Raw genomic sequence first — 27,694 nt, forward strand, 5'->3', positions numbered from 1 at the left:
ATTTTTCTTCTGACCTACAGCTGTAGTTTATTATGTTCACTCAGATTTCTGAATAAGACATCATCCTCCCAAACAACACTGATAGCAATAATTTTCAAACTTTGGTGGTGATCAGAATTACCTGAGAGCTTGTCAAGAAATACAAATGCCTGAAAACCATCAACAACCTATGGAAGATCTAGGAGTGACAGGGCCCAGGAATGTGGGTTATAAAGCTCACAAGTGACTTTGGTACACACCAGAGCTTATTGTAACTGAAACTCTGGATCTACTCTCCAGCACTAATTAGCATCTTGACAGATATATAGGCTTTACTTTGAGCAACAATACCCACGTTCTTAACTAAATACCAGGCCAACGACAAGCGTTACAGTAGACTTGGAAAAAGGCAGGAGTAGAAGTAAATACAGCTGTGCTAATGGTGCTATTCACTCTCCACTTTCCATATTTCTGACAGTCCTGATATAGTCACTTTGTTTTCTACTAAAATTTGCCATAGTTGGCAAGCCTGACTTTTGGTTTGAGTCTGAAAACAGCTACAGTTTAAATCATGTATTTCTTTCTACTCAAATTCATTATTCTTCTTCAGGCTGCTATTTATTGTCTCAGTGACTATGGCCAAGTTACTTAACCTCTCTGAGCCTCAGTTTTTTCATTTGCAAAATAGAGATAATCATACTTAACATGCAGAATTATGGTCAAGATTGGAAAAAATACCTGCAAATTATGCATCTAGTAAAGCATATGGGACACAGAAAAAAATTAATAAAATTGTATTTCTGGTGATTGTTTATATTGAATAATTTAGGATGATCTGAACAGTATAAATCTGGACACTTCATTCATTAACCATGGATGAAGTATTCCGATTTATACTGATCAGCCATAAGGCATGGTGTTATGCAACTGACTGCCTGCCTGGGGGTTCTGATTAAAGACTCCACACGCTTCTGGTAACCAACTGAGGGAATGGAGGAGCTAGGAGACCTAGAGGGTTCTTACTTTCACCTTAGCAAGCAGGGCTGTTTGAAGTCTTTGAGCTGACCCTTGACCCTTAGAGGAGAGCAGACTCCCTCTCAATCCCAACTACATTCCAGCAGTTCCATATTGGTTCTTTTCTCTGCATCTTTTTCCAGAATTACCAGAAATTTACCAAGCAGAAATAAAAACTTAAAATATTCTTAAGGTGTTTTGATTAGAGACTATATATAAAACTAAAGGAATAAACATTGTGGTTGTCCATTGCTTCTATCTGAGGTAATTATAGGAGAACATGTTGGGAGTCCACTTTTCCTAAGGTTTAAGTCACTGAACCACATTGTGTCTGAGTTAGCACACACTGTTGGTCATGGGTTTAGTCCCTGAGGAGAATATGTGCAAATAATGATCATAAAGGCAAAAATTATGTCTCATAACAATTGTCCACAATCAGCAGTTTGTCCAACCAAATATATCTCGTTCTCAAAAGGATTTAAAAAATGCTTTTCCTATCTGAAATCCTTGTTCCTGAAAATGTTTTTTATTCCCCAATACCTCTTATCCAATACCCTCAAGCTGGCTTTTTCTAAATGTCAGTCTTCCAAAAGGCCTCTGTGTCTTTCTTAAGAAACTCTTGAAAATTGTGGCAGCCTTATGATTAAAATTTATTTTTCCCTATAACGTGAATTATGGATTACAGCAAACTTTAATTTTAGAGGAGTCACTTGTTCTACCACTTAAAACTTACTTAGAACCCAGGTGGAGACATCAAGAGGTAAGAAAATCTGTTTGAGGAAAATACAGCAGAATCATTCGTTGTTGAAACAGTTTCCCTACACTGCCATAAATGCTTTCCATCAGGACACAGATTTCTTTGCTCTGTTATTGAGAGAATTCCATAATTTGCTAAATATTAACTGTGCAGCAAGCTCCCCAAACAATATATTCAGAGGTAATCTCAGATAATCATATCTATATAAACATGTTTTTCCAAAAACTGAAAATTGAACAGGCTGTTGGATGAACATATTTCTGATTTTTTCAACGCTGCTGATTCAGAGCGATGTTTTATTGTATATCGTGACTCCTAAGAAAAATGATGCTATTGTTTCTAGATGACAAAGCCCAGTTGCTACAGGCAGAAGAATAAAGAAAAATAATTCCCTTCTCTTATAGCCTACTATTTAGTCAGCAGCGGTCCTGGGGCCGCCCAGCGTTTTCTCTAGGCTGATGTTTTGGCACTTTTCCGGAAACAGAAGGGCCCCTTCCTAGTGTCTGATATTCTGCTGCTTCTTTCTAGGTTAGACTTTTGGATTCTAATTGCCAGACGGACATTGAAAACTTTCCTGTTAGTCCTCCTGCCTCAAGGCAGGATTTAGTATCTACGTATCTCATCAAAAGTGTTTTTGCCGTACCATTCAAAGTGTATGGGGGAAAGCTTATCAATTTTCATGTGAGACAAAGCTTCTTCCTTGTACCAGCTAATAGCAAATGCTCATAATCTGCTGGCAGAGAAGGATTCATAAAGGTCTTCACTTACCCTCACTGTTAGGTATTTCGGCAAGAGCTTGAAGACCCACGCTTGTGAATAGAGAAAGGGCCTCCTTTTCCCCAATCACCATTTTTCAGACTTATCTGTCTGGAGGAAGAGGCTTCCTAAATAGCCTCTTCCCACCTTTAAATGTTGGAGTAAGCCCAAGACTGGTCTCCATCCTTCTTCTCATCTTGGTCCATGCTCACTTCCTGGACATCAGTCTCTATGGTGTAAATGACATCTGTATGCCAATGACTGCCAAATGTATATCCTCAGCCTCAATTTTCCCCTAAGTGCTAGATTCATATACTAGCTGCCTTCCCTGTATTGAAGCTAGACATATAATTTGTAGCTCAGAATTACTATATCTAAAACAGAATTGTTGATTTCTACTGCCCAGTGGCCTTATCCTTTAACCAATCCTACTTTCTGTATCTTGCCTTTCTCAGGAGAACAAGTCATCATCCATCCAGGTATCCTTGATTGCTTTTTCCTCCTCACCATGGTCAAAGGTCCTACAGATCTTTCCTTTAATTTTATTTATTTTTTTTTTGAGATGGAACCTCGCTCTGTCACCCAGGCTGGAGTGCAGTGGCGCAATCTTGGCTCACTGCAACCTCTGCCTCTCGGGTTCAAGCAATTCTCCTGCCTCAGCCTCCCGAGTAGCAGGGACTACAGGTGCGTGCCATCATGCCTAGCTAATTTTTGTATTTTTATTAGAGACAGGGTTTCACCATATTGGTCAGGCTGGTCTCAAACTCTTGACCTTAGGTGATCTCCCCCACCCCCGCCTCAGCCTTCCAAAGTGCTGGAATTATAGGAGTGAGCCACTGCACCTGGTTGACCTTTCCTTTAAAGTATGTCTTGATTGAGCCTATCTAGCTATGTCTCTACCACCACCATCCTAGTCTACACAGCCATCCTCTCTCACCCAGATCTCTGCAGTAGCCTTCTATCCATCTCCCTGCTTCTGCTAGAGATCATTTTAAGCAGTAAATCAGGCCACAGTACAGCTTACAATCTTCCAATGGCTTATTTAACTTAGGATAAACTCTGAAAGGCATTATTCTGTCTTATCAAGACCAACGTGATTTGGCCCCTGCTTATCTTTCCATTCTGTTCTCCTCCTTGCCTGCTGTTCTTTGGGCCCGTGGGCCTTTTTTTCTATCCACACACCAAGCTCGTTCCTTTCTTTGGATTGTACTAACTGTCTCATATCCCCTTCATTTACACAAGACTGGCTCTTTGTCTTCAATTACATCTTGTCTTAAATGATATCTTTAAAGAGGCCTTTTATAGTCGCCAACTGTGAAGTAGTCAACCTGTTCTTATGTACCATTTCACTCTATTTTATATATGTATTACTTTGTAGATTTTTTTATTTTTGAATGTTATTATTTTCTAACTCTGTCCACTAAAATGTAAGCTTCATGAGAAGAGAAACCTTGTTCTTTTCTCTAGCACCTAGAATGGTGCCTAGCTAACACAGAATTGTGTATCTGTGTATGTCTGTGGGTTGTATATATAAATAAATGTACAAATCAGTCACTTACACATTAGTACAAGTTAGTTCAATCAGGTTGCTTTCTTCCTCATATCTTCTAGAGATAGTTAAGAATTGAAGTTATTGAGGGAGGTAGATAGATGTTTTTTAGTGTTGCTTATTCTCGAATAGGACATATCTGAGAAGGTTATTGTCGTAAGAAGAGACAAAAGTAAACTTAAGAGAACTGAGGACCTCAGAACAAACATTTTTCCTCTTTCATAATTTTGGCTATGGTGGGAACTGTGATGAGGAGCAAGGTATTTTTTTGGTCTTCTCTCTCCTATGATCCCTTCTTCCAAGACCCAGACCTCAGGCGAGTACTTTTTAAACTTTCGGTAGGCCAGGCATGGTAGCTCACACCTGTAATCTCAGCACTTTGGGAGGCTGAGGTGGGCAGATGACTTGAGGTCAGGAGTTCAAGACCAGCCTGGCCAACATGGTGAAACCTTTTCCCTACTAAAAGTACAAAAATTAGCCCGGCGTGGTGGTGGGCACCTGTAATCCCAGCTACTCAGAAGGCTGAGACAGAAGAATGGCTTGAACCCGGGAGGCAGAGGTTGCAGTGAGCTGAGATCACACCACTGCACTCCAGCCTGGGTGACAGAGCAAGACTCCATTTCAAAAAAACAAAAACCCTTAGGTATACTCGGGAGTGCTGAATTTTGCAGTAACCTAACACAAGTATATAACTGTTATATATCACATTATTTATATGGAAAAACAGGTTCAAAATAAAGGGAAGAAATTTAAGAAGGAGTATTTGGAGCCCAGTCTTTTTTTTGGACTAGGGGCCACTTAGTCATTGGACATTCTTTTGGCTTACAGTTATTTACTTGGATAAGCCATGGATATATTGGGCCAGGACATTCCAGCTTATATCCCAGATTCAAAATACGGACTTTCATCTCTTTCCTATTGGTTTCAAATAAATAGAAGTAAGCATCCTCTTTTAACTGCAGGGAGAACTCTTAGATACTGATGAGTGGTGGGGGGGGGGTGTTGCCCCATTAAGTCTTTTTTTTTTTTTTTTTTTTTTTTTTTTTTTTGAGACGGAGTCTCGCTCTGTCGCCCAGGCTGAAGCGCAGTGACCAGATCTTGGCTCACTGCAAGCTCCGCCTCCCGGGTTTACGCCATTCTCCTGCCTCAGCCTCCCGAGTAGCTGGGACTACAGGCGCCTGCCACCTCGCCTGGCTAGTTTTTTGTATTTTTTTTTTTTTTTAGTAGAGACGGGGTTTCACCATGTTAGCCAGGATGGTCTCGATCTCCTGACCTCGTGATCCGCCCGTCTCGGCCTCCCAAAGTGCTAGGATTACAGGCTTGAGCCACCGCGCCCGGCCCCCATTAAGTCTTACCTTCATCTTTCTCCACTTGTCTTGGTGGGGGTTGTACCTGATGCTTGCTGACTTCTACCATTAGTTCCCGGTACCAGCTGGTTGCTACCTGGCCAGAAAAGCTTAAAAATTGGGTATACTAGACTGTACTTTAGTCCCTGGCATTGCATGATTTTCTGTGTCCTTCCTATGTTTTGAATATTCTTTTATCCCTCGGATTCTGTCAAATAGGAATTATTTCCCTCTAAGGATTTTAAGGCATGAAGGACAAGAAGATAGATAGTTTTGGTTTCTACCATCCCCCCTAATTTTGTATGTAGAACCTTTTTAATAAAATAAAACCTCATGTTGGGGGAAAATTGTGTCATTTTTAAATTACAACACTTTTAGACTTCTGAATTCCATAGGAAGAACTTGATAGATAAAACTGGTTATCCTGGTTATTCACCATGTTCTTTTAGCATGGTGTTAATGACTGTGCACCAAGAGGATAGAGAGAAGAGAGCTTTAGAGCTGAATTCAGGAACCTGGACTTCTAACCCTTACTTACTGTGTGGTTTTAACCAATTTCGTGACTCTCTGAGCTTCAGTTTTCTTGCCTGTAAAATCAACCTAATGATACATGGCAATTCAAACAAAGTTTTCAAGAAGATTAAGTAACAGCATGGATCTCAGAGAATGTATCAACTGAAAATTGGCATAAAATACAGGAAACTATTATTATTTACACTGAGATCAACTCTAAAAAGAAGTCAAAATGAATAGAAAACACCAGAAAATGAGAATAAATGGGAAAAGTTTTGAGCAGGGAGGGAACATTTTTAAACTTTACCACAAAGCTCTACTATATGTTGGGCATAGGCACTGTATATACTTTATTATCTTACTTAGGTTATGTCATTAAGTGATATGAAATGATTTTTCCTCCTTTCAACCTTTTTTTTTGCTTTGATGCTCAGATCCTTCCCCTGAAAATGATTTTTTTCTGTTTCTTCAGCACTGTGCTATAAAACATTTTATTATTTTTAGTAATTGAGAAAAACAGCTATTGATAGCTTATATTTTTCAGTTTTTAATTTTCTGGCTTCTAACTCTCACAACTAAGATATTCTGTAGAACACTTAAACAGCAAGTACTTTACAACTTAATTTACTGTGTCCTGTTGCTTTACTTCCCAGTGGACCCTAAAGTAACTTGTATGGTTGTACAGGTTGTATGCTGCATACTCCAAGAGGCCCCATAATCTGAGTGACCCTCCTGGAGATGTATGGAGTACCACATGCCTGGATGTAACTGTAGTGGCCCTTTCTAAAATCACTAAATAGCTTATAGGATAGTAACTACTAGTATCCTCATGTTACATGAAGAAAAAAAGACTCATAGAGAATAAATGACTTGTCCATATTTAGTCAAAGTTCACATGAATGGTAAACTGTGGAATCCATGTTATCTCGTTTTTATAATCTGGTACTTAGCTCCTCTATCATGCCATCTTGGACTTATTTTTAAAGTATTATGTACACTCTTTTCTATATGCCTTACAAATGTTTTAAGAATTTTTTTTAATTTCTCTCTTTACCTCAATTTTATTATTTTTTACTTTCAAGGCATGCAACAGTAAGATTACATTTAAACTCTTTAAGGTTAGGAACTGTTATTATTCTATTTGGCATGAAAAACACCTAATGGAGTCCATGCTTTGAAAAAATTCAGAAAGGAATCAAGATCCAGTTCTATACCCATAAACTATTAGCATTTCCTGTATGTAAAAATGTAATCACTAAGACCACTGAAAGATGTTCAGTTCTGACCCAGCTGGCAAAATAAAAAACATAGAATACCAAGATAATCCTCCTCAGCATAGCCTTGTGCTGCTAATGAATCTGAACACAAAGAGAGATTTGGTCTTCCCGAGCTAGACCAAACATAACTATGATACACAGCCACCCAGGTACTGGTCAGTGGGGCCTAGGAAGGGCATGTTGAAGACACCCTCCTAGCAGTCATGTTCTGCCAAGGCTTACTGGCAGCTTTGGAAATTACGTTCCAGTATTCTAGATCTCTGAGCAGAAGTAGGAGTGGGAACCATGGAGGTTGTTATTCCAAGGGCTCACCAGTAAACACACTCAGTCTACTCTTCACTTAACAGCAGAGATGTGGTCAGGAGGGAACACGAAAATGCCCACTCATCACAACATATTCTCCTTGGGAAATTGTGTCCAGTCATTCTGAATTCTGAGCTCCATTGAAGGTCAGCAGGGAATCAGATTAATTCCATCATTTCTTCTCATCCCATCCTACTTCAAACAGATTTGTTGTTCTCGGTGCAAAGCTCACAGATAGATTGACAATTGACAGTCTCCGTCTCAGAGAAGTTCTGCAAAGTCTTAGCACAATGACTATGCACTAAGGGGTTATAAAATAACATGAGCTTTAGAGGCAGGTAGACCTGTGTTGAAACCCAACCCTCCCTCCTCTACTTACTAGATGTATGACACCCCCAGCGGCAAATTGCTTAACTCCTCTAAGCCAGAATAATAGGAACATGAAAATCCATCTCACAGGGTTGTAGTGAGGATTACATGAGAGTGAATTTATAAGGTACCCAACACAGAGCCTCACACATAGTAGACCCTCAAAAATGTTGGATCTCCTTTACTTTCTATTTCAATGCACTGATGAACGAGTTAAGCTTCCTGGGGTATTTACCTTAGCTACATTGCAGCAATTGAAAAATGAAAAACCAAGTAAATTTCAGCCTGTCTTCATTTTCCCCTATGTTAGGAATTCTAGTGAGGTGGACACATCCAAAGGTGCTTCTGTTTCCTGCAATTTCACTGACCATGAGCTTTCTCCTGTCAACATTGACATTTCAAGTCAGACAGACAGTGTCGAGAGGTGCCATTGTGACAGTGTGCATACATATTTAATTGGATGGCTACATTTCACATCAGCTTAAATGGAAATGAAAACAGAGTTACTTTACCCTGAGCCAGTATTTCACAGTGGCTATGGTATCAGTTTCCCCAAGAGGCTCCTAAAGGGCAAGTATATTTTGTTTTCACATACTCGAATAAGCAACGAATTTCTTTACTACCAAAAATGTTCAGTATGACTGAATGGACCCTCAGATCTGTAGTCAGGCCAAGAGGCAAGGCCAACCAGGGACACTGCCAGAGGGGCAGCACGGGACAGCCCTAATCACTCAAATGACTTTCCACAGGGCCTTATCTTAACCTCACTCCAGCAAGCAGCAGTCTGGAGTTTAAATGCTTTGTATGTTCCAGCACACTTTCCCACGAATAGATGATGTCATTAGAGTTAAAGGAAGCCTGCAAAGGCAAACATTTTTGAGGCGAGAATGAAACAAAAGAAGGCTAAAAATCAGAATTTACAAGATTTTCTCTAGAAATGGCACCATAACTGCCTCTTATCGTATACTAAAAAAACAGTGGGGAATAGGCTGCATGCGGCCGACCCAAAGCATCTGTAAAAACCTGGGAAAGATCCGTTTCAAAGCTCTTTGCATCTTTTATTCTTTCTCCTCAAAGGAAGAGATTTTTTATTAAATACTTTTAAGGGTTATTTGTTGGTAGTTATACTCCTTGATTTATTTCTCTCAAAGGGCAGTACTGCATGGTCACCTGGCATTGAGTACAAAGCTGGAGGGGAACCAGGATGATAACAATGATGTCATCTACCAGGAGGTGGTCCAGGGAACAGGGATGCTCAGCATGTGTCCTGCCCGATCTGAAGTCCTGCAGAGTCTTTGGATTAGTGCCCCAACCCCATACCAGCCAACTTTATTCAGTCCCATAAAAGTCACAGTGTAAGAGAAGAGAGCTAAAAATACTTTATCCTAGTCTATCTAGGCCTTCTTAACATACTCTAGGTTGGCCAGAGGAAGGGCACTTGGTAGAAACACAAACAAACAGATGTGTGTTGGTGTGTTTTGTGTTTGGAGGGTTGGTGTTATGCATGTGTTATGTGAATAAATGTAAATTTCCCCTTTTCAAGGCTCAGGGGGTACAGCAAAGGGAATGAACGTCGAGTGTAACAAAAACATTCACAAGAGTGTCAGTCTCTAAGGAATGATTTGTAAATAATGTTGATGACTTTTATTTGTCCCTTTTCACATTTGAAATGAAGATGGCCAGGTGTGCTGGCTCACGTCTGTAATCCCCGCACTTTGAGAGGCCAAGGCAAGAGGATCACTTAAGTCCAGGAGTTTGAGATGAGCCTGGGCAACATAGTGAGACTCTGTCTCTACAAAAAAAAAAAAAAAAGTTTTAAATTAGCTGAGCATGGTTGTGTGAGCCTTTTGTCCCAACTACTCAGGAGACTGAGATGGGAGGATCACTTGAGCCCAAGAGGCCAGGGCTGCAGTGAGCCATGATCATGCCATTACACCCAGCCTCAGTGACAGAGTGAGACACTGTCTGAAAAAAATAAATAGAACATCTCAAGGACCACTGTTTTCTGGTGTTTTTTTTATTAAATGCTATCTCAGTCTGCATCTTTTAATAACTTTAGGGTGGTATCACTTATATACCATAAAATGTGTCCATTTGTAGTACATACAATTTCATGATTTTTAGTAAATTCACTAAGTCTTGTTGCCATTACCCTAATCCAGTTTTAGAACATTTCATCACCCCAGTAAGATGCCTCACGGCCATTTATAGGTAATCCTCATTTCCACCCTCTGCCCCAGGCAACCACTGATGTACTTTCTGACTCAATAGGTTTGTCTTTTCTCTATTTTTCACAAGGACCTACGCTAATATAAAAATGTCAAGGATTCTCTACATGATAGTGTCAGAATTCACCATGGATTTTGTAAGATTTTCAAATTATTCATCACAGACTCTCTCTGTACATATTTGTAAATTACATGAGTGAGATATTTTTTGTTCATTGCTTTGTGTATATATGGATTTGTCCACCTTTTTAAAACAATTCCACTACCCTGCCCCCAACAGAAATCTTGGTTCATACATTGCAAATTGCTGGGGGGCGGGGATCACACAATGACACTTAGAATTAGCACTGTGAACTCAGACTCTTCGGGCAGTAGGTATGTTTAATGATATATAAATGCCAAATGTCCGTGATCAGTTCAGTCAGTTGATCACAACACAGTGCTAAGGAGGCAGCTGTCACAAATGCAGCTTCTTACTCTCATTCATGGCCCAGCATGTCACACTGTAGGTGCTGACTGTTGGCTCCTGAATCAATTCAGATCATCACAACCATTAGGAAGAGAGCAAAGAAAGCACAGAGACCACGACCTATTGATAAGAGGCTCTGTGCATGACCTCCCTACATAAAGAATGACACATTGTTGCTAAACGCAAAAGAAGAAAATAGGGGCTATAAGAAAGCAAAACTTCATTGCCATGTCTGGTCCCTGGGTGAGAAACAAAAGGAATTTAAGCCCATTGGTATTTTTAGAAAAGAGAACAAATAAAACGCTAACTCAGTTTAAAAGGCAAAGCTTACATGTGGCCATAAAAAATTTTAATATCTGTTTGGGGTAGTGCATATTATAGATATGAAATCATGCTGCTTGGCATTTATGCACAGTGCCAGCTGGAATCCCATCACTGCTCCTCGGCACACAGACCTCACATCCTGCCTTTTCTCAGGAATGAAACATAAGCTCTGTATTACTTGTTTATACTCTGCTTCATTCCAGAAAAGGATTTCAATCCATCAGATGCTTTGCTTTGTTCACCCATCTTTTCTAGCACATGATCTAAAAACACTAACTCCGTTAGTGCCCATATTTGATAACCTTTTTCAGCTAAGCATCTACAAATCCTGTATTTTGTGCTCAAGGAGAAAACAGCTTATTTTGGTTGTATTAGTTACAATCAAGAAATTATGTGTCATGTTTGTTTTTTCTCCCTGGCTTGCTCCCCACCCCATCCTGCCTCTCTGGAGCCCAGGGGACTTTTTGGCATAGTCCTCCATAAATTATAAGCTATTATTAGGTTATCATTATAAAAAAAATCCTGGGTCAAGATAACAAGTAGGCTTGCTGCAGCTCCAGACTAAAATGATCCCATTGGGGTCCACAGATGGGCCCACCAGAGGATTTATCATAGCCTGTGATTCCTGAGTTATAGTTGCAAAACAACAACTAACCACAACTATGCCAAGTGAGCATGAAAATGTCCTTCTGTGAAGGATTCTATGTATGATGAGTCTTCAGATGGTTGAAATATGGCAAATCAGAACACCAAAACTAACCCACTTGTCACATTAGAGGACTGCAGTTCTGGTTGCTTGAGGGGAACCAGCACTTAGTATGAGGCTGCACTGGAAGTCTCTGGAGGTGCTTCCTGCCCTTTAGTCTGTGCTTTGGGGAGAAATGGGGCAAACCACTTAGAAGAACCTGACAATAATTTCTACTATGTCAAGTATTCTTATCCTGAGAGTAAAGATTAAGTTCTTTCATCTATAGCTTCTATAACTGAACTGAGTCTACAGTGGAATACTAGTGACAAGAAATATTCACAATGAAACACTGTATTTTGATAATGCCAATAGCTAACTCAGAAGCCCAAACTGAGTCTCTGAAAGCAATGTGGCATTCTTGATCATCAAATTTTCAAGTGGTTTTTCCTCTACACCATTCATAAAGGCATTTAAAAAGAGATAAATACCATTTTAAAAAATTAAAACAAAGGAAGCAGTATGAGCCAGTGGCAAAGCATAGGCTTTCAAGCCATTCTGCATGTCTTTTCATTCATTCTCAGATACTTAAAGAGCCCCCGCTATGTACTGGCCAGTGTTGGGCATGGCAGAGGTAGGGATAAACAAGACAGATGACATCATCTTACTCCCATGGAGTAAGACTGGTACTTATAAACAGATGATAAACTTTCAGGTAGCACAGAAGGTGAACATTGTTAAGAAGAAAATAAAGCGAGATCATGGAGCCACAGAATAGAGAGTGTTTATGTGGGGGAGGGGGTATTTTAATTGGGGGCTTTGACTTTTTACACCACTAATCTCTAACAAATCATACTTCAGACCTCTAATCTGTGTTCCCCCCACCCCAAGATTTACTCAGGCAGGTCTAGTCTCAGAAACTGAAAAGTTATTTTCTTTCCACTTCAAAAAATGGCTTTGAATTATTTTTTCTTCTTACTCCGGCACCTGGTACTCTCATATGAGCCCCCCTACCTACTCTGTTCTCAACAGATGGTACCCCACTGCCCTGGATTCTTCTCCCACAGACCCTCCATTCTAAATATTCTCCCCCCATTCTAAATATTCTGGATTAGTGGATTAGTGATGACTTTGGAATATTCAACAAATGATCGCAGTAAGATCCCAATGGTTAATGATGGTTTCAGGAAGGCAGACCCCTTGCATTTAACACACACACACAAAAATGCTTTAATAGTAACTACCTTTGTATAGCTTCATCATTTTAAAAGTATGTTTTTATAATTTATCTCTTTGATACCCACAGCAGCCCTGAGAGTTACGCAGCATAGATGTATTATCATGTTCAGAGTATGGGGTTGTTACCTGGCAAGTGAATGAAGAAGCCTGGAAATGCACTGGCAGCATGAGGACCTGAACACCAGAAATTACAAGATGGGGGTTCTAATCCCACCTCGTACCCTCATTCTTCTGGCCCCTAAGGAGCTTCTATTTCCTCCTCTGACAAAATGAAACTAAGGGTAACTGTTCCCACCCATCTTCCTCCTCAGAATTGTCAGGCATGCCAGATAGTATAACATTCATGGACGTGCTCTGGAAATTATAAGAATCTATAAAAATCAGAGATACTTAACAAAAGATATTTGTTAAGTATCCACAAGAAGCTGTCCTACATCCCTGGGAGAGAGACAAAGGAGAAGATTTTGAGAAATCAGGCTAATGGCATATTCTTAGCAGCTTAGGTAGAGCTCTATGCCTTATTTTCTGGGTTTTTTTTTTTTTTTTTTTTGCATTACAAATTACATATCTAGTAAGAGCCCAAGTACAAATTATGAAAGACGGGCATTGCAACCCCTTCCCAAACATCTCAAGGATATGAATCTCTTAACAAGCTTGTAAACGGTATTTGTCAGGTTAAGTGAATATGCAAAGCACTTTTGTGGGTGGAAGTCACTAAAACATACTGTTAGTAAATAAAATATAAGGTATTTGTAGCACAAAATACAAAATGGAGAGGATTTTGGTGCTACTCTGCAGTTCTTCCATGCTTAACAGGAATAGGTGGGAAAAAATGAAGACAAACACATCATCTCTCCTTCACAGCTGGTGCTGGGCAAACTTTCGTAGTGGGTGAAGTTGCGTTTGAGGATTCTTGTTCCATATTGTGAACTGTCCTAGGTACCCTCCTGACGCTGGATCCCAGGTCAGATCCTGATGTCAAGGTTTTCTCCTCCCCTTCCATTCCACTCCTTCCTCCTCCCTGCTACACCCTTTGAGATGCACCTGTTCTGTGTGTAGTATGTAGGATCCTTTTCATCCAAGGATTTGTCTAATGTAATTATGACTGCTGAATTAACCAGAAGGACCAGGAAAAAGCTGAAATTCAACCATTCACTCCTTCCCAGATAGACTCTGTATTTATATATCTATTTTAAACCTGTATTTATTAGCTTTTAATAGCACAAGCAATAAACAATACATGCTCTTTGTAAGTAAAATAGAAAATGTTAATAAGCAAACAAGAAAAAGAAATCCTGCCATTTCACCACCATCTACATTCAGCCATTTGCACCTTTAAAATTGTGAAATCCTGGGACATTTAAATAAACTGCACAAAAAAATGTGTATACAGATATATAGCAAATATTTACCCATACTATGCACTGATAGTAGGCATAGTTATATAGTCTGCTTTCTCACTTAGCAGTGTGTCATGAATGTTTTTGTTAGTGTACTTTAACAGTTGCACAATATCATGTTATATCAAGTTGCAAATTATTTTTTCTAAAATGACAGACAATTGTTTCTAATTTTTCTCTAACATAGAACCTCTGCTGCAATCCCTGATATAAATTTGTGTGCTTGTAAAATCGCTTCTAGAGCCTCAAAAGTAGCGAATTGCTGGGCCAAATAGTTTGTAGACTTTTCAGGCTTTTAATAGGTATATATGCTTTTTTGTATCCTATGACTAATCTGTAGGAATGGGTTAATGGAGGAAATTTTACACCAAATCACAGCAAGGTGGAAGGCAAAATGAGTGAATTATCAGAAATTTTCAGAACCCATTCAAGTCTCACCTGTCCTCAACTGTCACCTGCTGCCTCCTGTGCTAGATTGAGGTTGCATGCAGTGGCCTACTTTTAATAGTGTTAATATTTTTGTGAACTGATAATACACAAAGCAACCCCTTCAAAAAATGTCTCTGTGGAATGAGTAACTGGGTAGATATCCATTGGGGAAAGGCACATGTCTTCAGCATATTGTCTAGATCCATACACTTAGAATCACACCAGTATAATCCAGCTGACAATGAAGTTTCCTTGTAACTCATTAAGGCTACCTGCCTGTGAGAATGGTTTCTATTTTCTTTATATTTCTCTTCAACTTAGACTACAGTTTCTCTATCTGATCCTTCTCAGCTAGCTCTAGCAAAACAGGAAAACCTATGTCTTTACTATCTCTAAAATAAGAGAGAAGAGAATTTGAGGAGATTTGGATAGGAGATGGATGTTCCAGAAATAGAACAAAGCATAGAAGACAGAACTAGGCTTCAAATGCAAGGAGGATTAGCCGAAAGAGGGAGATGATTAGGAAGGGAGGAGTCAGAGGCACCGATCAGTGCAGGGCAGCCCTAGATTGTGTTTAAGGCAGGAAGTTAGTTGCAGTTATATCTATTTAATAACAAACCATCTGGCTTGGGAAAATGACAATTAATTCAGCTATTTGTTTTTAGCTTCAAATTTGCCCTTTTTTCCTTTTCAAAATTAGCCAAATGTTGCTTAACTAAATCTTATGTTTTTTTTTTTTTTTTTTTCCCTCACAGACTTTGCATTATTAAAATAAGGGTTATTATGAAAGTAATAGAATCATGGCTCAAAACTGAAAATATCAAAAACTTGATGCTATTTTAAAAGCAGGTTAATTCCAGCCCATTTTAAAGTACTATAAAGACAGCCTAAATGTAATGCCAGGAGAAGCCAAGAATTTAAGGAATCAAAAAAAATTATTCATCATTTGGAAGCCAAATGAGGATTCTTTTTACATGAACCAGTGAAGTGAGTGTGTGTATCTTGAGTGTCAGAGTGTAATTTTCTTTATCAGAGAATTATCTCCATTAATGGTATTAAAGAATAAGGAGTCTTTCATGAAAATAGCTCCTTCTTAATCTGTTTCTGATCCATATTTGCTAAAGGAGTCAGCCTGATGTTTCTCTATGGAATAATTGTATTTATTTTCTTTCACACGATCAGCTGCTTTACCATTGTGTATTCACAGTTGGAGTTGAACATGATGAAGCTTCTTGATCTTTTCCTTGGACTCTGTCCGTTGTCAAATGTATCAGTTATCTAGACCTTGTCAACATCCCTTGGATCCTCTCTTGGACACCTGTGAACATCACACTGAAAAATAATCCTATTCTAGGTGTGTGTAGTAGTGTGTTATCATTTTCTTTGAGAACATGACTCGAATTACAGTTTGGAAAGCAGATCAAATAGTGCTGCACTGCTGGTTTGTATCCTTTCACTTCTCTGTTTTGTGATCCCTGAAAAATAAACCTCCATTTTTTCTCTCCTTTAATTAGAATAAATTTCTTTCTTTGAACTTAAAATATAGCAGGGTATCAGATACAAAGTAGGAAAACTAAGCCCACAAAGTACAAACATTCCTGTTAACATGTAAAAAATGAAAAATAGCTAATTTGTTCAATAACAAAAATGGCTACTTTAAAAACAAATCTATGTGTCACTCATTCCATACATCATTGCCTCAGTTAATCCAAGGGAGGCATCATTGTCCTCCTTACAGGGACAGAGAAACCAGGGCTGGGAGTGGTCAGTTAGTGGAGCTCAATCTGGTTGGGGAAGCTTTGATAAATACCAACGCTCCAGTCATATCTCTGGCCGATTAAGCAGAAACTCAAGGTGGAGCTAACAAGTTCGTGTTTTCAAAAGTTATCCTGCTGACTCTCATTTGTAGCTGGGGACAAAAGTGACTAGAAGCAGGTGCCCTGATCCTGCCAATATAGGTCCTCTTGAACTTTTTACTTATCTCTGTTTCCTTCTCTTCTAAAAGTAGGTTATGTCACTATCTCCATTTCTTCTTTACCCTCTTCAAGGACAATTTTTATGGGCAGAAGTTTTCAGTGTGTTTCCTTTTTTCAACTCCTCATCTACCTGGTTATTAATCAATCATACATCAGCAATTCCCTTACCTCTTGAACTTCACTTGGAAGCCAAGTGATTCTTTTCACATGAAACAGTGAAGTGTGTGTGTGTGTGTGTGTGTGTGTGTGTGTGAGTGAGAGAGAGAGAGAGAGAGAGAAAGAGTAAGTGAGTGAGTGAGAGAGAGAGAGAGAGAGAGAGAGAGAGGTTTTCTATTTACTTGGGTAAATACACATCACAACCAAAGACAAAAGCTTGTTTAAGGCCTTCAGTGACAGCAGAAGAACAAGTACATAAGTAAACAAGATTTCTCTTTTGATTCTAAAAGAGCAAGACAGATGAGGGTATAGAAGAGAAGAAAGAAAAAACAGAGGAATATATACACTGTTTAAGCAAAGACATCTACCTTACAGCCATTAGTAAGATTTGGGCTTTAAATCAAAAGAGCTCTAATGTCTTTTAATGACTTTGGTTGTATGAAATTTTCAAAGTAAAATAATTAAGAATTTTAAGCACTATCACCCTTCTAAATGCAAAAGATTGTCAAGTTAATATATTTTTCAAGGGTGTTATAACTCCTTGAAAGTATAGAATCATTGGCAATAGTCAGAATTCCCTACTATGTATGGATTCTCTGGGGATCTGGCTCTGTTGTATTATAAATATAGCTAATAATACTGAACGTCCATTAATTGCCAGACCCTATTCTGTTCATGGTAACTCATTTCCTTCAAAACCCTATGAAGTAGGTAAGCTTCCAACCTGGCAAACAGAGCAGCAGAATTCAATCAATTTAGGTAGATTCTCCCTCGTTTGGCCTTTTAGGGTAGCTGGAACAGGGTTTAAAAAGAAAAATAGGAGAATAACCATATTGTGAGTGGAAGGAGCTACAATTAAGCAGCCCCAGCATCTCCAAGACGCCTACCCACATTTTATCAGCAGAATAACCAAGGTCATCCATGTTCCTAAGAGAAACCAGATTCTCTTTACTTCTGTTTAACTGCTTCCCTGAAACTCAAACATCTATTACTCGCAGGAAAACCCCCAAAACTGGGCACCTGGAGTGCTAACTCCCCTTCCCGTGTCTTACAGCTATGGTTTTCAAGCCTTGGTATAAATAAGAACAACCTAAGCTACTTGTTAAAAAGCGTATTTCTGTATCCCGTCCTCAGAGAGTCTGATTAAGTGGATCTAGCAGGGATGTCCGAGAGAGAATACAGTCATGGCTTCTTAGTTTCTGTTTCTGGTGGGGCCAGTAAAACCCATTCGTCACTGCCCTTTTCTGCTTATCACTAGAGACAGAAACTAAAAACCATGGCTTCAGGCTGCTAAAAACCTAAAACAGAACAAAACAGAACAACAACAACAACAAAATAAGGCAGGCTGGACAAGCTTGGGGGTGAAACCCCAATCTACATTTTTTAAGCAAAGCTCTCCAGGCACTTCTGACTTTATTAACATTAGACACAGCCTTTGAAACATGGTCACCTCTCTGCCATCTTGGCTTCACTCATATCAATGAATGGCCAGTCAGAGTGATGTGAAGTTGATAATTTTGCTAACATTTCTTATCTAATTTTAAAAGGTAAATGACTGTGCCATGCAGTTTAATTCCATAAATATTGTCACAGTTTGATCAAAGGTAGTATCTTCAGGTCTTGAGATCTTCCTAGGATTTTCAAATACTTCATTTAAGTCATTTATTCTTCACAATAAGATAGTTGTAATCATCAGTTAATTATTGTTACGAGTGGATATGTACAAACTCTTATAAAAAAAACACCAAAAATCATACATTGCATATAAATTTAGTATTTTAGTCTATTCTGTGCACCACCCAAACAGTAAAATTAGAAAGTGTCTTAGAGATACTCTAATTAAATGAGGAAACTGGAATCCAAAAAAGTGAAGTGACTTGCCAAGAACATACAGATAGTTGGAAGAGCCTAGAGTCTCTTTGATGAGGCTTCTTCCACTACTACACCATGAAGATCTGTATGCCTTGGCTGCCTCTTTATCAGTCAATGAATACATCAAGGTGTGGTTGCTTGGAGAAGCAAGCAGACCTTCATAACCAGGATGGACTCCAATTAAAACCACTGCCAGTGTCAGTTCCTGGGCATGAAGCACTGGAGAGCTGAACAGCTGGTCTCCAAAGAACTCTAAGAGCCAAAAATAAGATGAACCATCTTGGGTGGAAACCCTTGCTCCAGATAACACATTATCCGTAAGTCCATCCTGCAAGACTGTGAGAATGACCTTTTTTACAGAAGAGATGTTTAATGCTTAGCCTATAAGTAGCAATAAAGTTTGAGAAATTTAGGTAAAGAATAATTGCTGTAGGAAAGGGGGAATATTGTCCTATTTTTACATATTGACTAGATGACTTGGGCAAGGTTATAGACCATGAACTTGAGGCAGGCCTGCAAAGAACAATTACGTCCTCACTTTGTGATGTGTAGTTTAATTCCAGCCATGCTCTCTCCTTGACAGTCTTCCTTCTTGATTTATAGTCATATGTATCAAGGAGACAGGACTAAAAGTCTAAAACGGTATGACTGATCTAAAATTAATTAGAATTCAAGGTGGGAGTTAATAACAAAAACTATTAATAACCTAGCCAGGGACATATATGAAGGAAAAAATACATATGTTGTTATCAACATATTTTGTGTCAATCGCATTGGAAATCTGATCCATATATGTTTGTATCTAATGGGCCAACCTCTGAATATTAGTATATCCCCTTCAAGCCCAAGGCAGTAGTTATTTCTTGGATTTTATTTTAGGAAATGGCATTTGCCTGGTTTAACCATAGGCAGGTTACAGTCTTAGTGTTCAGGGTAAGGCTTGGCAGCACCTAACATATGGTATGTGATGTATTGCCCTATGTGTTGAGCAGCAAAGCAGCAATAAAAGGTAATTTGGGGAGAATCCATCGCACTTCATTTGGAAAACAGAGCTCTCTCTCTTGGAGCTAAGGTTAGTGGTTCGGATTTGCATGTGTTCCTGCAGTATTTTTTTTACATTGCTTTTGAATTGAAAATAAAAACAGACAAAAGGTCTGATGTCTAACCCAAGGAAATAAAACCTATGGGACACAAAGTAGCCAAAAACATGTTTTACTTATGTGACAAGCTAGTCACTTTGGCTATTAACTTTTAGGAAATTCAAAGAAATACATTTGAAAAAAGAGACATTTGAAAATAGGAACCTATTATCATTACAATTAAGAATCTTCATGCAACATTCACATTGATAGGCTACTGATAAATGGCTTGAGGGAGAGGAAATCGCTGCATACCCAGGTGTGCCCTCCATATCAGCCTAAAGGACTGTTTCAAGTGCTTTGAGTCCCCAGACCCAGGAGTCTTTGATTTTAAACTTCCTTTCCTTCTGGTGCAGCAAAGGTGCCATCCAGAAAGCCCAGAGTTTCTGAGTACATATGGGGTACCCAGGAAGTCCAATGTGCAATGTACCAGCTGCCAGGGGAGGTAAGCAGGTGTATGCTATGGAACAGCACTAGGTCACCCGTCCCTGTAGCATACAGAGGGAATTACCACCCCTGCAACTGCCCCACCTAACATGGCCATCTGTTCACCACCAGCCAGTGCTACCAGTCATTTCAGCTTAGAATAACATCTCAGGTGTTTCTCAGCTCTAGCTGAGCTGGAAGCTGCTTTCTCCTGCCTCAGACTCTTGTTCTTTTACTTTCCTTGTTCCACTGCCTGACCTTTTTTTTTTTTTAAAAAAAAAAAAAAAGCAACTTCTTTTTTCTTTTTGAGACTGCTGCTGCCCTGTTTCTATTAACTTTTAATAATGAAGTACAAGAAACCATTAAGATTTGTCTCGCTTTGCTTTTACTCACCAGTCTGTGTGATAGTTGATTGGGCTGCATGAATGTGTGATCATGAATGCACAAAGCAGCACAAATCCAGGAGTCTGGATTCATAAACTGCCCATACCTTCTTCAATCTTTGTTCTCCTGATACAGGAAAGAGCATTTGGAAAGAACCTGCTTCAGAGTTTCTGAGTGAAAGGAACAGGGCCACCTGAAACGAACTAAGAGGAAAGACAAACTTCAGGCTTCCTGGAAGGGGCAATGTGGTGTGGACTGAGAATGGGCTCTGAAATCAAACTTTGGTTTAAAGATTCACATTTTGCTAAGACCCTATCCAAGAGGCATAATATCACAATGTCACAGTTTCGCATATCATGAAAAGGAAGTAATGACATCTAGCCCATAATGCTTGTGAGAGGGTTGAATGAGAATATACACGTCGCCTGTGTAGCATAGTGCCTAGCATGGAATAAGCAGTGTTTGCCTACTTCTTTAATTATCAAATAATAATCAGATCTGCTTTACATCACAGGCAGAGGGCAGAATCGATGAGACAGGCCTTCAGAGCTGACCAACTCCCTTTCAGAAAGAATGTGATACTGCAGATGCAATAGCCTTTGAGTAGCCTAAAAAGCCTTCTTAGCCATTGTAAAGCAGGAGAATCCATGGGCTGACCTAAATTTACATGCTGAACGTATCTTCCCCACTGGAAGTTTACTGAGGAAGGATGGTGGCAATAGCGTAACAACAGAGGGGAGAGACTAGTCCAGGTACCTCAGGAGGACCAGAGCAGATAACACAACACCTTGTAGTCATTTAATGCTTGCTGTTACTGGCTTTGAAAATAAGTTCAATTTGACAGTTATTAATATCTGCTATAAACCTACTGTTCAAGGTAGCTGAAAGGACTTTGTCTGATTTTCTTTTTTTTTTTTTTTTTTTGAGATGGAGTCTCACTCTGTTGCCCAGGCTGGAGTGCAGTAGCATGATCTTAGCTCACTGCAACCTCCACCTCCCGGGTTCAAGCACTTCTCATGCTTCAGCCTCCCAAGTATAGGATTACAGGTGTGTACCACCATGCCTGGTTATTTTATTATATTGTTTTTTTGGAATTTTTAGTATAGAGACAGGGTTTCACCATGTTGGCCAGGCTGGTCTCAAACTCCTAATCTCAAGTGATCTGCCCATCTCGGCCTCCCAAAGTACTCAGATGATAGGCATGAGCTGCTGTGCCCAGTCAGCACTTTTATGTCAGTAAGTAGGCATAATAGACAAGAAATTTAGTATCTTGCAAGTTCTGTTCATATGTTTAATATAGGAAGCTACTTCAGATCCTACCTCAACTTTTAAACTGATCTAGCCTGCTTGGTTTATATTGTGTTTCCAAAACAACAAAAACAGCCTCTCCTACTTTGTGTCCAAAAGCATCAAAAGCATTTTATTTACATGTAATATTTCAGCTTACCAACAGCCCTCTGAAGTGAGCAGCACTATCCCCATTTAACAGGTTAGGAAATTGAGGCCCAGAGAGTTAAGTAATCTTCCGGAGTCACAGAGTCCACTGCAAAGGCAGGATTTGAAGTCCCCTGGCTCAAATGTGCTCTAAACCCCCGTGTTCTACCCATCAAGAAGTTTAAGTCACTGTTGTTCAACCATCTGTAGTGGACCAAGATTCTCCTATCATCACAAAAAGATACACTCAGGATTATTAGTAAATAAAGGGCTTTGAAAATGGTCATTGGTGCCCACAGCACAGTGAAAGGTAGAAGAGCGCCATGAGAAAGTATTAGCCTTGAAGACATGAAGCAGGAGCTGTAGCCCTAACATGGTTTTTTCCTAGTTGTGATATTGCATCCACTACTTCTCATCCCTCAGCCTTGTTCCCTCACCTCATAAAATTACCATCACAATCCATGCAGTACTATAGCTGAATCTGCTTTCTTATTCTTAAGGCTCTAAGCAACCATCAGCTACACTATTATAGTTCAATTCTTTTCAGTTCCACTATTGGCTTGCTCTTGAATCTTGAAAAATCTCTCCTGACATCTTAACTTTCTCATCTATAAACTAGAGCTGCTGATACAGCATCTTTTAGTAATACCCTCCAGCAGCTGTTCCCGAACTTTAGTGACCTAGAATCTTTTAGGATACTGTTAAAATAGATTCCTGGGCCGCTGTCATTATGCCCAGCACACCTGAATGGCACCTTGCAATACTGTTTTTGAAAGGACCCCACTTGATTCTGATGTAGGTGAGCTGTGACTACTTTCTGAAAAAATGCTGCCCTGCAAGCTCCATATTACAAAGAACTGCAGTATCTGTGGATATAGAACTTGACCCAGATCACTTTCTCAGTCCGTAACACAGCCAGCACTGAACCCTTAACTCTCAATATCTAGATCCTGTTCTTTCCACCCCATGAGTCTGACTCAAAAGAACATCAAAGCCATCTCTTGGTCACTGGGTTTATATCAAGGGTTAGATCCTAGAGTACACAGCTGAAGCTTGCAGCACTCAAAAGACATCTCTAAAAGAATGAGTGTCATTGACTTTCTCTTCTTCCTCTGCAGACACATTTGCCAGCAAAGTGGCAGCCACCCAGGACCAGTACGCAGACGCCTCCATAGGTAACGTCACGGGCAGCAACGCGGTGAACGTCTTCCTGGGAATTGGTGTGGCCTGGTCCATCGCTGCCATCTACCATGCAGCCAATGGGGAACAGTTCAAAGTGTCCCCTGGCACGCTAGCTTTCTCTGTCACTCTCTTCACCATTTTTGCTTTCATCAATGTGGGGGTGCTGCTGTATCGGCGGAGGCCAGAAATCGGAGGTGAGCTGGGTGGGCCCCGGACTGCCAAGCTCCTCACATCCTGCCTCTTTGTGCTCCTATGGCTCTTGTACATTTTCTTCTCCTCCCTGGAGGCCTACTGCCACATAAAAGGCTTCTAAAGGAACTATCAGATATAGAAAATTTATATATATATACATATATATACATAAAAATTATGTATAACGGACAGAGGAAACTGACATTGGTCATGTTCACTTACCTGCTGATGGAATCCAGCTTCAAGAGCATACTCTGTACTAGGGCCGAAGTCAAAAACCATCACCTCCCATTCCCAGGGGCATCATCATGTTGAACAAGGCATGGAGGCAGGACCATCTTTGCAGCTTGGTCTAGAAGGGCTGCACTCTCGCCAGGTTCACAAATCCTTCAGGCTTTCATTTGTTTTCTTGTTTTTGATTTTGTTTTCAGTGGGGCTGGGGAGGTAGTTAATGTTTGGCTTTATTTTTGTTATTTGGTTTTGTTTTGTTTTGTTGGGAGAGTCAGGGTTGTTGCTTTTCTTTGTGGGAAGTGAAACCATCCAAATGTAAATGGGTTTTGATAAAAATTTAAATCATTAATATTCTCCCTTACCTCCCCCAATCACTTTAAAACTTATTTTGGATTAAGAAAAAAATCTGGGCATGGAAGAAGAAAGAAGCATGTCTTCATTGTATTACCAAAGTTCATGCTTATCTCCGGAATGTGAGCAGAGGTGAAACTGCCTCCAGAAGAAGCATGAGAGTGGAATGGAGCCAGGAAACCTGATGGTTCTAGATATAGTCTGGTATTTAAAGATGTGATACCCGGCACTCTCGTTTAACAGGTACAAGGAAAATGTGCCTAGATTCCCAGAAACATTCAAAATCCTTTCTTTCTTATCTCATTAGCTCTGGACTGTGATTAGCAAGGTCCTTCATCTAGCATCCAGCCCAGCTAAGCCCCCAGGTGCCCTATCCCAACCCTGTTCCTTCTGTCCACCTGCCATCCCCTATGCAAACAGTAAGAATAACCCCATTCAAAAAACACATCATCATTTTCCATTTGCATTAATATGTGTCCCAGTCCCATGTTGCTGTTGCTTGGGATTGTCTGTCAGTTTTATTTTCAAAGGCATCCATGGCTTGCACAATCCTGTTCCAGCCATGACTGAACATTTGCTCCTTGTTCATGTGCGTGTTCGGAAATGTTGTTGTGATAACCTGTTACACAGTGCATGGTGAAAAACAAATAAAACAAAGAGTATCTGTATATAGTAGAGTATAGTACATACTATTCTCCCATTCGGCAATGTTGATTGGACATTGAAGACATAAGTGAATTTTCTTTTCACCTGAGTTGTTACTTTTGTGTTGTTATTGAGTTTGATTAATTACTAGGGATAAAAGGAGAAAACGGCTTATTGTTCATGGTTCCGCACATTCATTTCTGAGAAGCAATAACTGTCATGTGGGGAGAAGTTAAAGTTATTGAGAGGATAGCAGGCAAACTACAAAGACCTTAATGGAAAATTAGCCATGTGGAACACATCAGAGGCCTCTAAAAATCACCCATTAATTCAGGAAGGCCAAGGAGAAAGGCCTTATAGAGGCGTGGGTATGTTGGATGTGCCTAGGCTTTCAGAGCCACCCTTTCCACAACACCCCTCCCTGCAAAGTATTTATTTCACATCTGCACTGTCCGGCACAGATGGTAGATAGTGCTGGTTCTTTTTTTTTTTTTTTTTTTTATGTAAAAGGCTATTTTGAGCCCTGTTTCTTTCACTGTCCAGTCTAGTCCCCTTTGATTGTATCAGTAGTTCCTGAATAAGAAAGAAGCCAGGGTGACCAATGGGCCTTTAAAAGTGTGTCTCCTCTACTTATGCTGAAAGAGAAGGCAATTAAATAAGATTCGTACCTCCCAGGAGGATTGGACTGGGATGTTTTTAACCCTTTAAAAAGAATAGCTGTTTCTATGTTAGAATACCAAAGAACATGGATAAACCCAACATTCCAAAACAGTGAGTCCACTAATGAGAAAAAAAATAGAATGACTGGTCACCTCTTGGAGGCTTCTGTGTCTATAAGGAATCCCAGGCTGGAGCCAACCCTAGCCCTCTGTATTGATTCAAAAATACTTACTAAATTAAATCTGTTGAGACTTATTTTTTCTTCTTTCACTCAGTAACCATGATCCATCATTTAATAAACATTTGGTGACTGAATGAGGAATTAAATGCTGGTTACTCACTTAATGTGCCAGGTAGCGTGATACTTTCTGGGGACTAAGCCATGAACAAAACAGTCTAGATCCCTGCCCTCAGAAGGGTTACAGTTATCCCTGCCCTCAGAAGGGTTACAGTTAATGCAATTACTATTTTCATAAGTAAAAGTGAAGAAAGCCATATGGAAAGATTTTTATCTTGCAAGAAAAAATAATTATGAAACTCTTTTAACATAAACACACTGAAACTGTATCAAAGCAATTGTCCAAATGGTATTTATACCCAAGATTTTCTTTAACTACGAGAGCATAAGGCATATTTTTGGAAAAGCACCCTCTTTATCCTTGACCAACTTGCAGATAAATACATCTCTCCATTTTAAACCAAGAAGGGCAATCATGTTGGTGATCCAGATCACTGAAAAGGCCCAATGTATCCCATCTTTTATCTTTGTTGGCAATAGAACTTTTCTATGGCCCATACATTACAATTCTTTGTCATTCTAATCCATCCTTCCCATCCTTTTTTTTTTTTTTTTTTTTTTGAGAATTGCTAAATGGAAAGCTAGCCTGGAAGCACCAAGTAAATATATTCAAGGAATATAAGTTGTTTAAACATTAGAAAAATTTTTGCACTCATTTTTTAGCTGTATTAGGAATGTCGATAATCCTGTAGCAAATTTTCACAGAGAACTTTTAAGAAATTCTTGCATTGGTCAATTTCAATTTGAAAGCTTTTTGGTTTGTTTGCTTTTAAAATTTTCATGTTCTAGCAAACTATGATTCTGGTTGTTCAGGATTGTTATTATAGTTGTGTAAAATTATTTGTTTATTTTGTGTGTATTGTGCACAGCTTTAGGGGGGAAGTGCACTAATTGTGCTGTTCCTTATAAATGGTACACATGACTGACACAGACAAATAAAGTTTCTAATTGTTTCTGATTTAATCACTAGTGATACAGCATATTCTGTATGGAATGTTTTCTCTTTTCTCATTGTCATCTACTTCATTTTTTGTTTTCATGTTTTGAAGAAATAAAAACCAAAATGGTATTATTGTGCAATTGGTATCATCATCCAAAGAAAAAAAGCAAACACCAAGTATTCAAACTCTTGCAAACGTCAACCCTCCAGTCATGCAATGTTCTCTTTTTAATGTCCCGAGAGAACACAGTGTCAGCATATTTGTCTGTCCTACAGTGCTGAGGTAAATGTTGGACATTCCTCCATTTCACTGATTTTTTTACATTATTTAGTACCGCTCTATCTACATCCTTTCTTGCATCCAAGATCATGAGCCCATAAACAGCTATACGTCAGACAACGTTTTAGCATGCAGGGTATTACATCAAATCAGTCGATCCCAAAAAATTCCAATCCCAAAATTGATGGTAGTACAGTTTTTTCACCAAGGGAATGCTTAAGTAAATTGCTCTTTTAGTTTCATATGTTATATTCCTCTTGGTTTGCAGAACTTCTGCCTTGCGTTAATAATTTCTGTCTAAATATATGTTATTGACTTCATGTATCATATATTCAAAAGAGTATAGGAGGATGTGACATCAGAAAAGGAATAAGCATTTGTGGGGGCAAAATGTGACCGCTAAGATTTGTGTACTTATTTGAAGTCGACATTAGTATTAGTGGACTTAGTTCTTACTATAATATAATCTGTCCACATGTACAAGTAAATGCTACTTTATTCATCTGATCATCTTTAAAATTTTCTTTAGTATTCCTCATTATATTCTTATGTGGTCATATATGGTATACTTTCATGTATGAATGAAGGCACTATTTAAATATTTTATTGCATCAAATTATCAGTATGTCTCTTGAGTACCAGCCTTTGGTTTAAAACAAAATGAGCAGCCAACATCTATTTCTTTAAACAGCAAAAAGAATAACTCAATGACCAGAGTTCCTTGACCATCTAACAACCTTTCAGAAAGATTCTGTGACTATAATTATCAATTTCTTATAAGCAAATTTTAATGGGTTCAAATTTTCCGATTCCATCCTTCAACCAGTGAGGGTTTTATAAAATTTTGCTTTTTGTTTTTCATAGCCTAACGGCACTAATTTTTTGTTGCTT

General features: G+C 39.2%; 1 protein-coding gene across 11 annotated transcripts in view; it reads left to right on the forward strand.

The window, feature by feature from the left end:
• Positions 1-26,652, forward strand: part of SLC8A1 (solute carrier family 8 member A1) — a 395,728-nt gene extending 369,076 nt beyond the window's left edge. For 10 of the 11 annotated variants that reach the window (XM_033175908.1, XM_033175907.1, XM_033175914.1 and 7 more), the window contains one exon: positions 23,143-26,652. In XM_033175908.1, coding sequence (XP_033031799.1) covers positions 23,143-23,519 — 377 coding nt within the window. In that variant the 3' untranslated portion in view covers positions 23,520-26,652. Of the gene's footprint in view, positions 1-15,844; positions 16,145-23,142 lie in introns of those variants that run through there. The other variant, XM_033175915.1, reaches the window with a different exon arrangement.
• Positions 26,653-27,694: the final 1,042 nt, after the last annotated feature.

The sequence above is a fragment of the Trachypithecus francoisi genome, unplaced genomic scaffold (genome assembly GCF_009764315.1).
Source record: "Trachypithecus francoisi isolate TF-2019V2 unplaced genomic scaffold, Tfra_2.0 Lachesis_group17, whole genome shotgun sequence".
Classification (NCBI taxonomy): Eukaryota; Metazoa; Chordata; class Mammalia; order Primates; family Cercopithecidae; genus Trachypithecus; species Trachypithecus francoisi.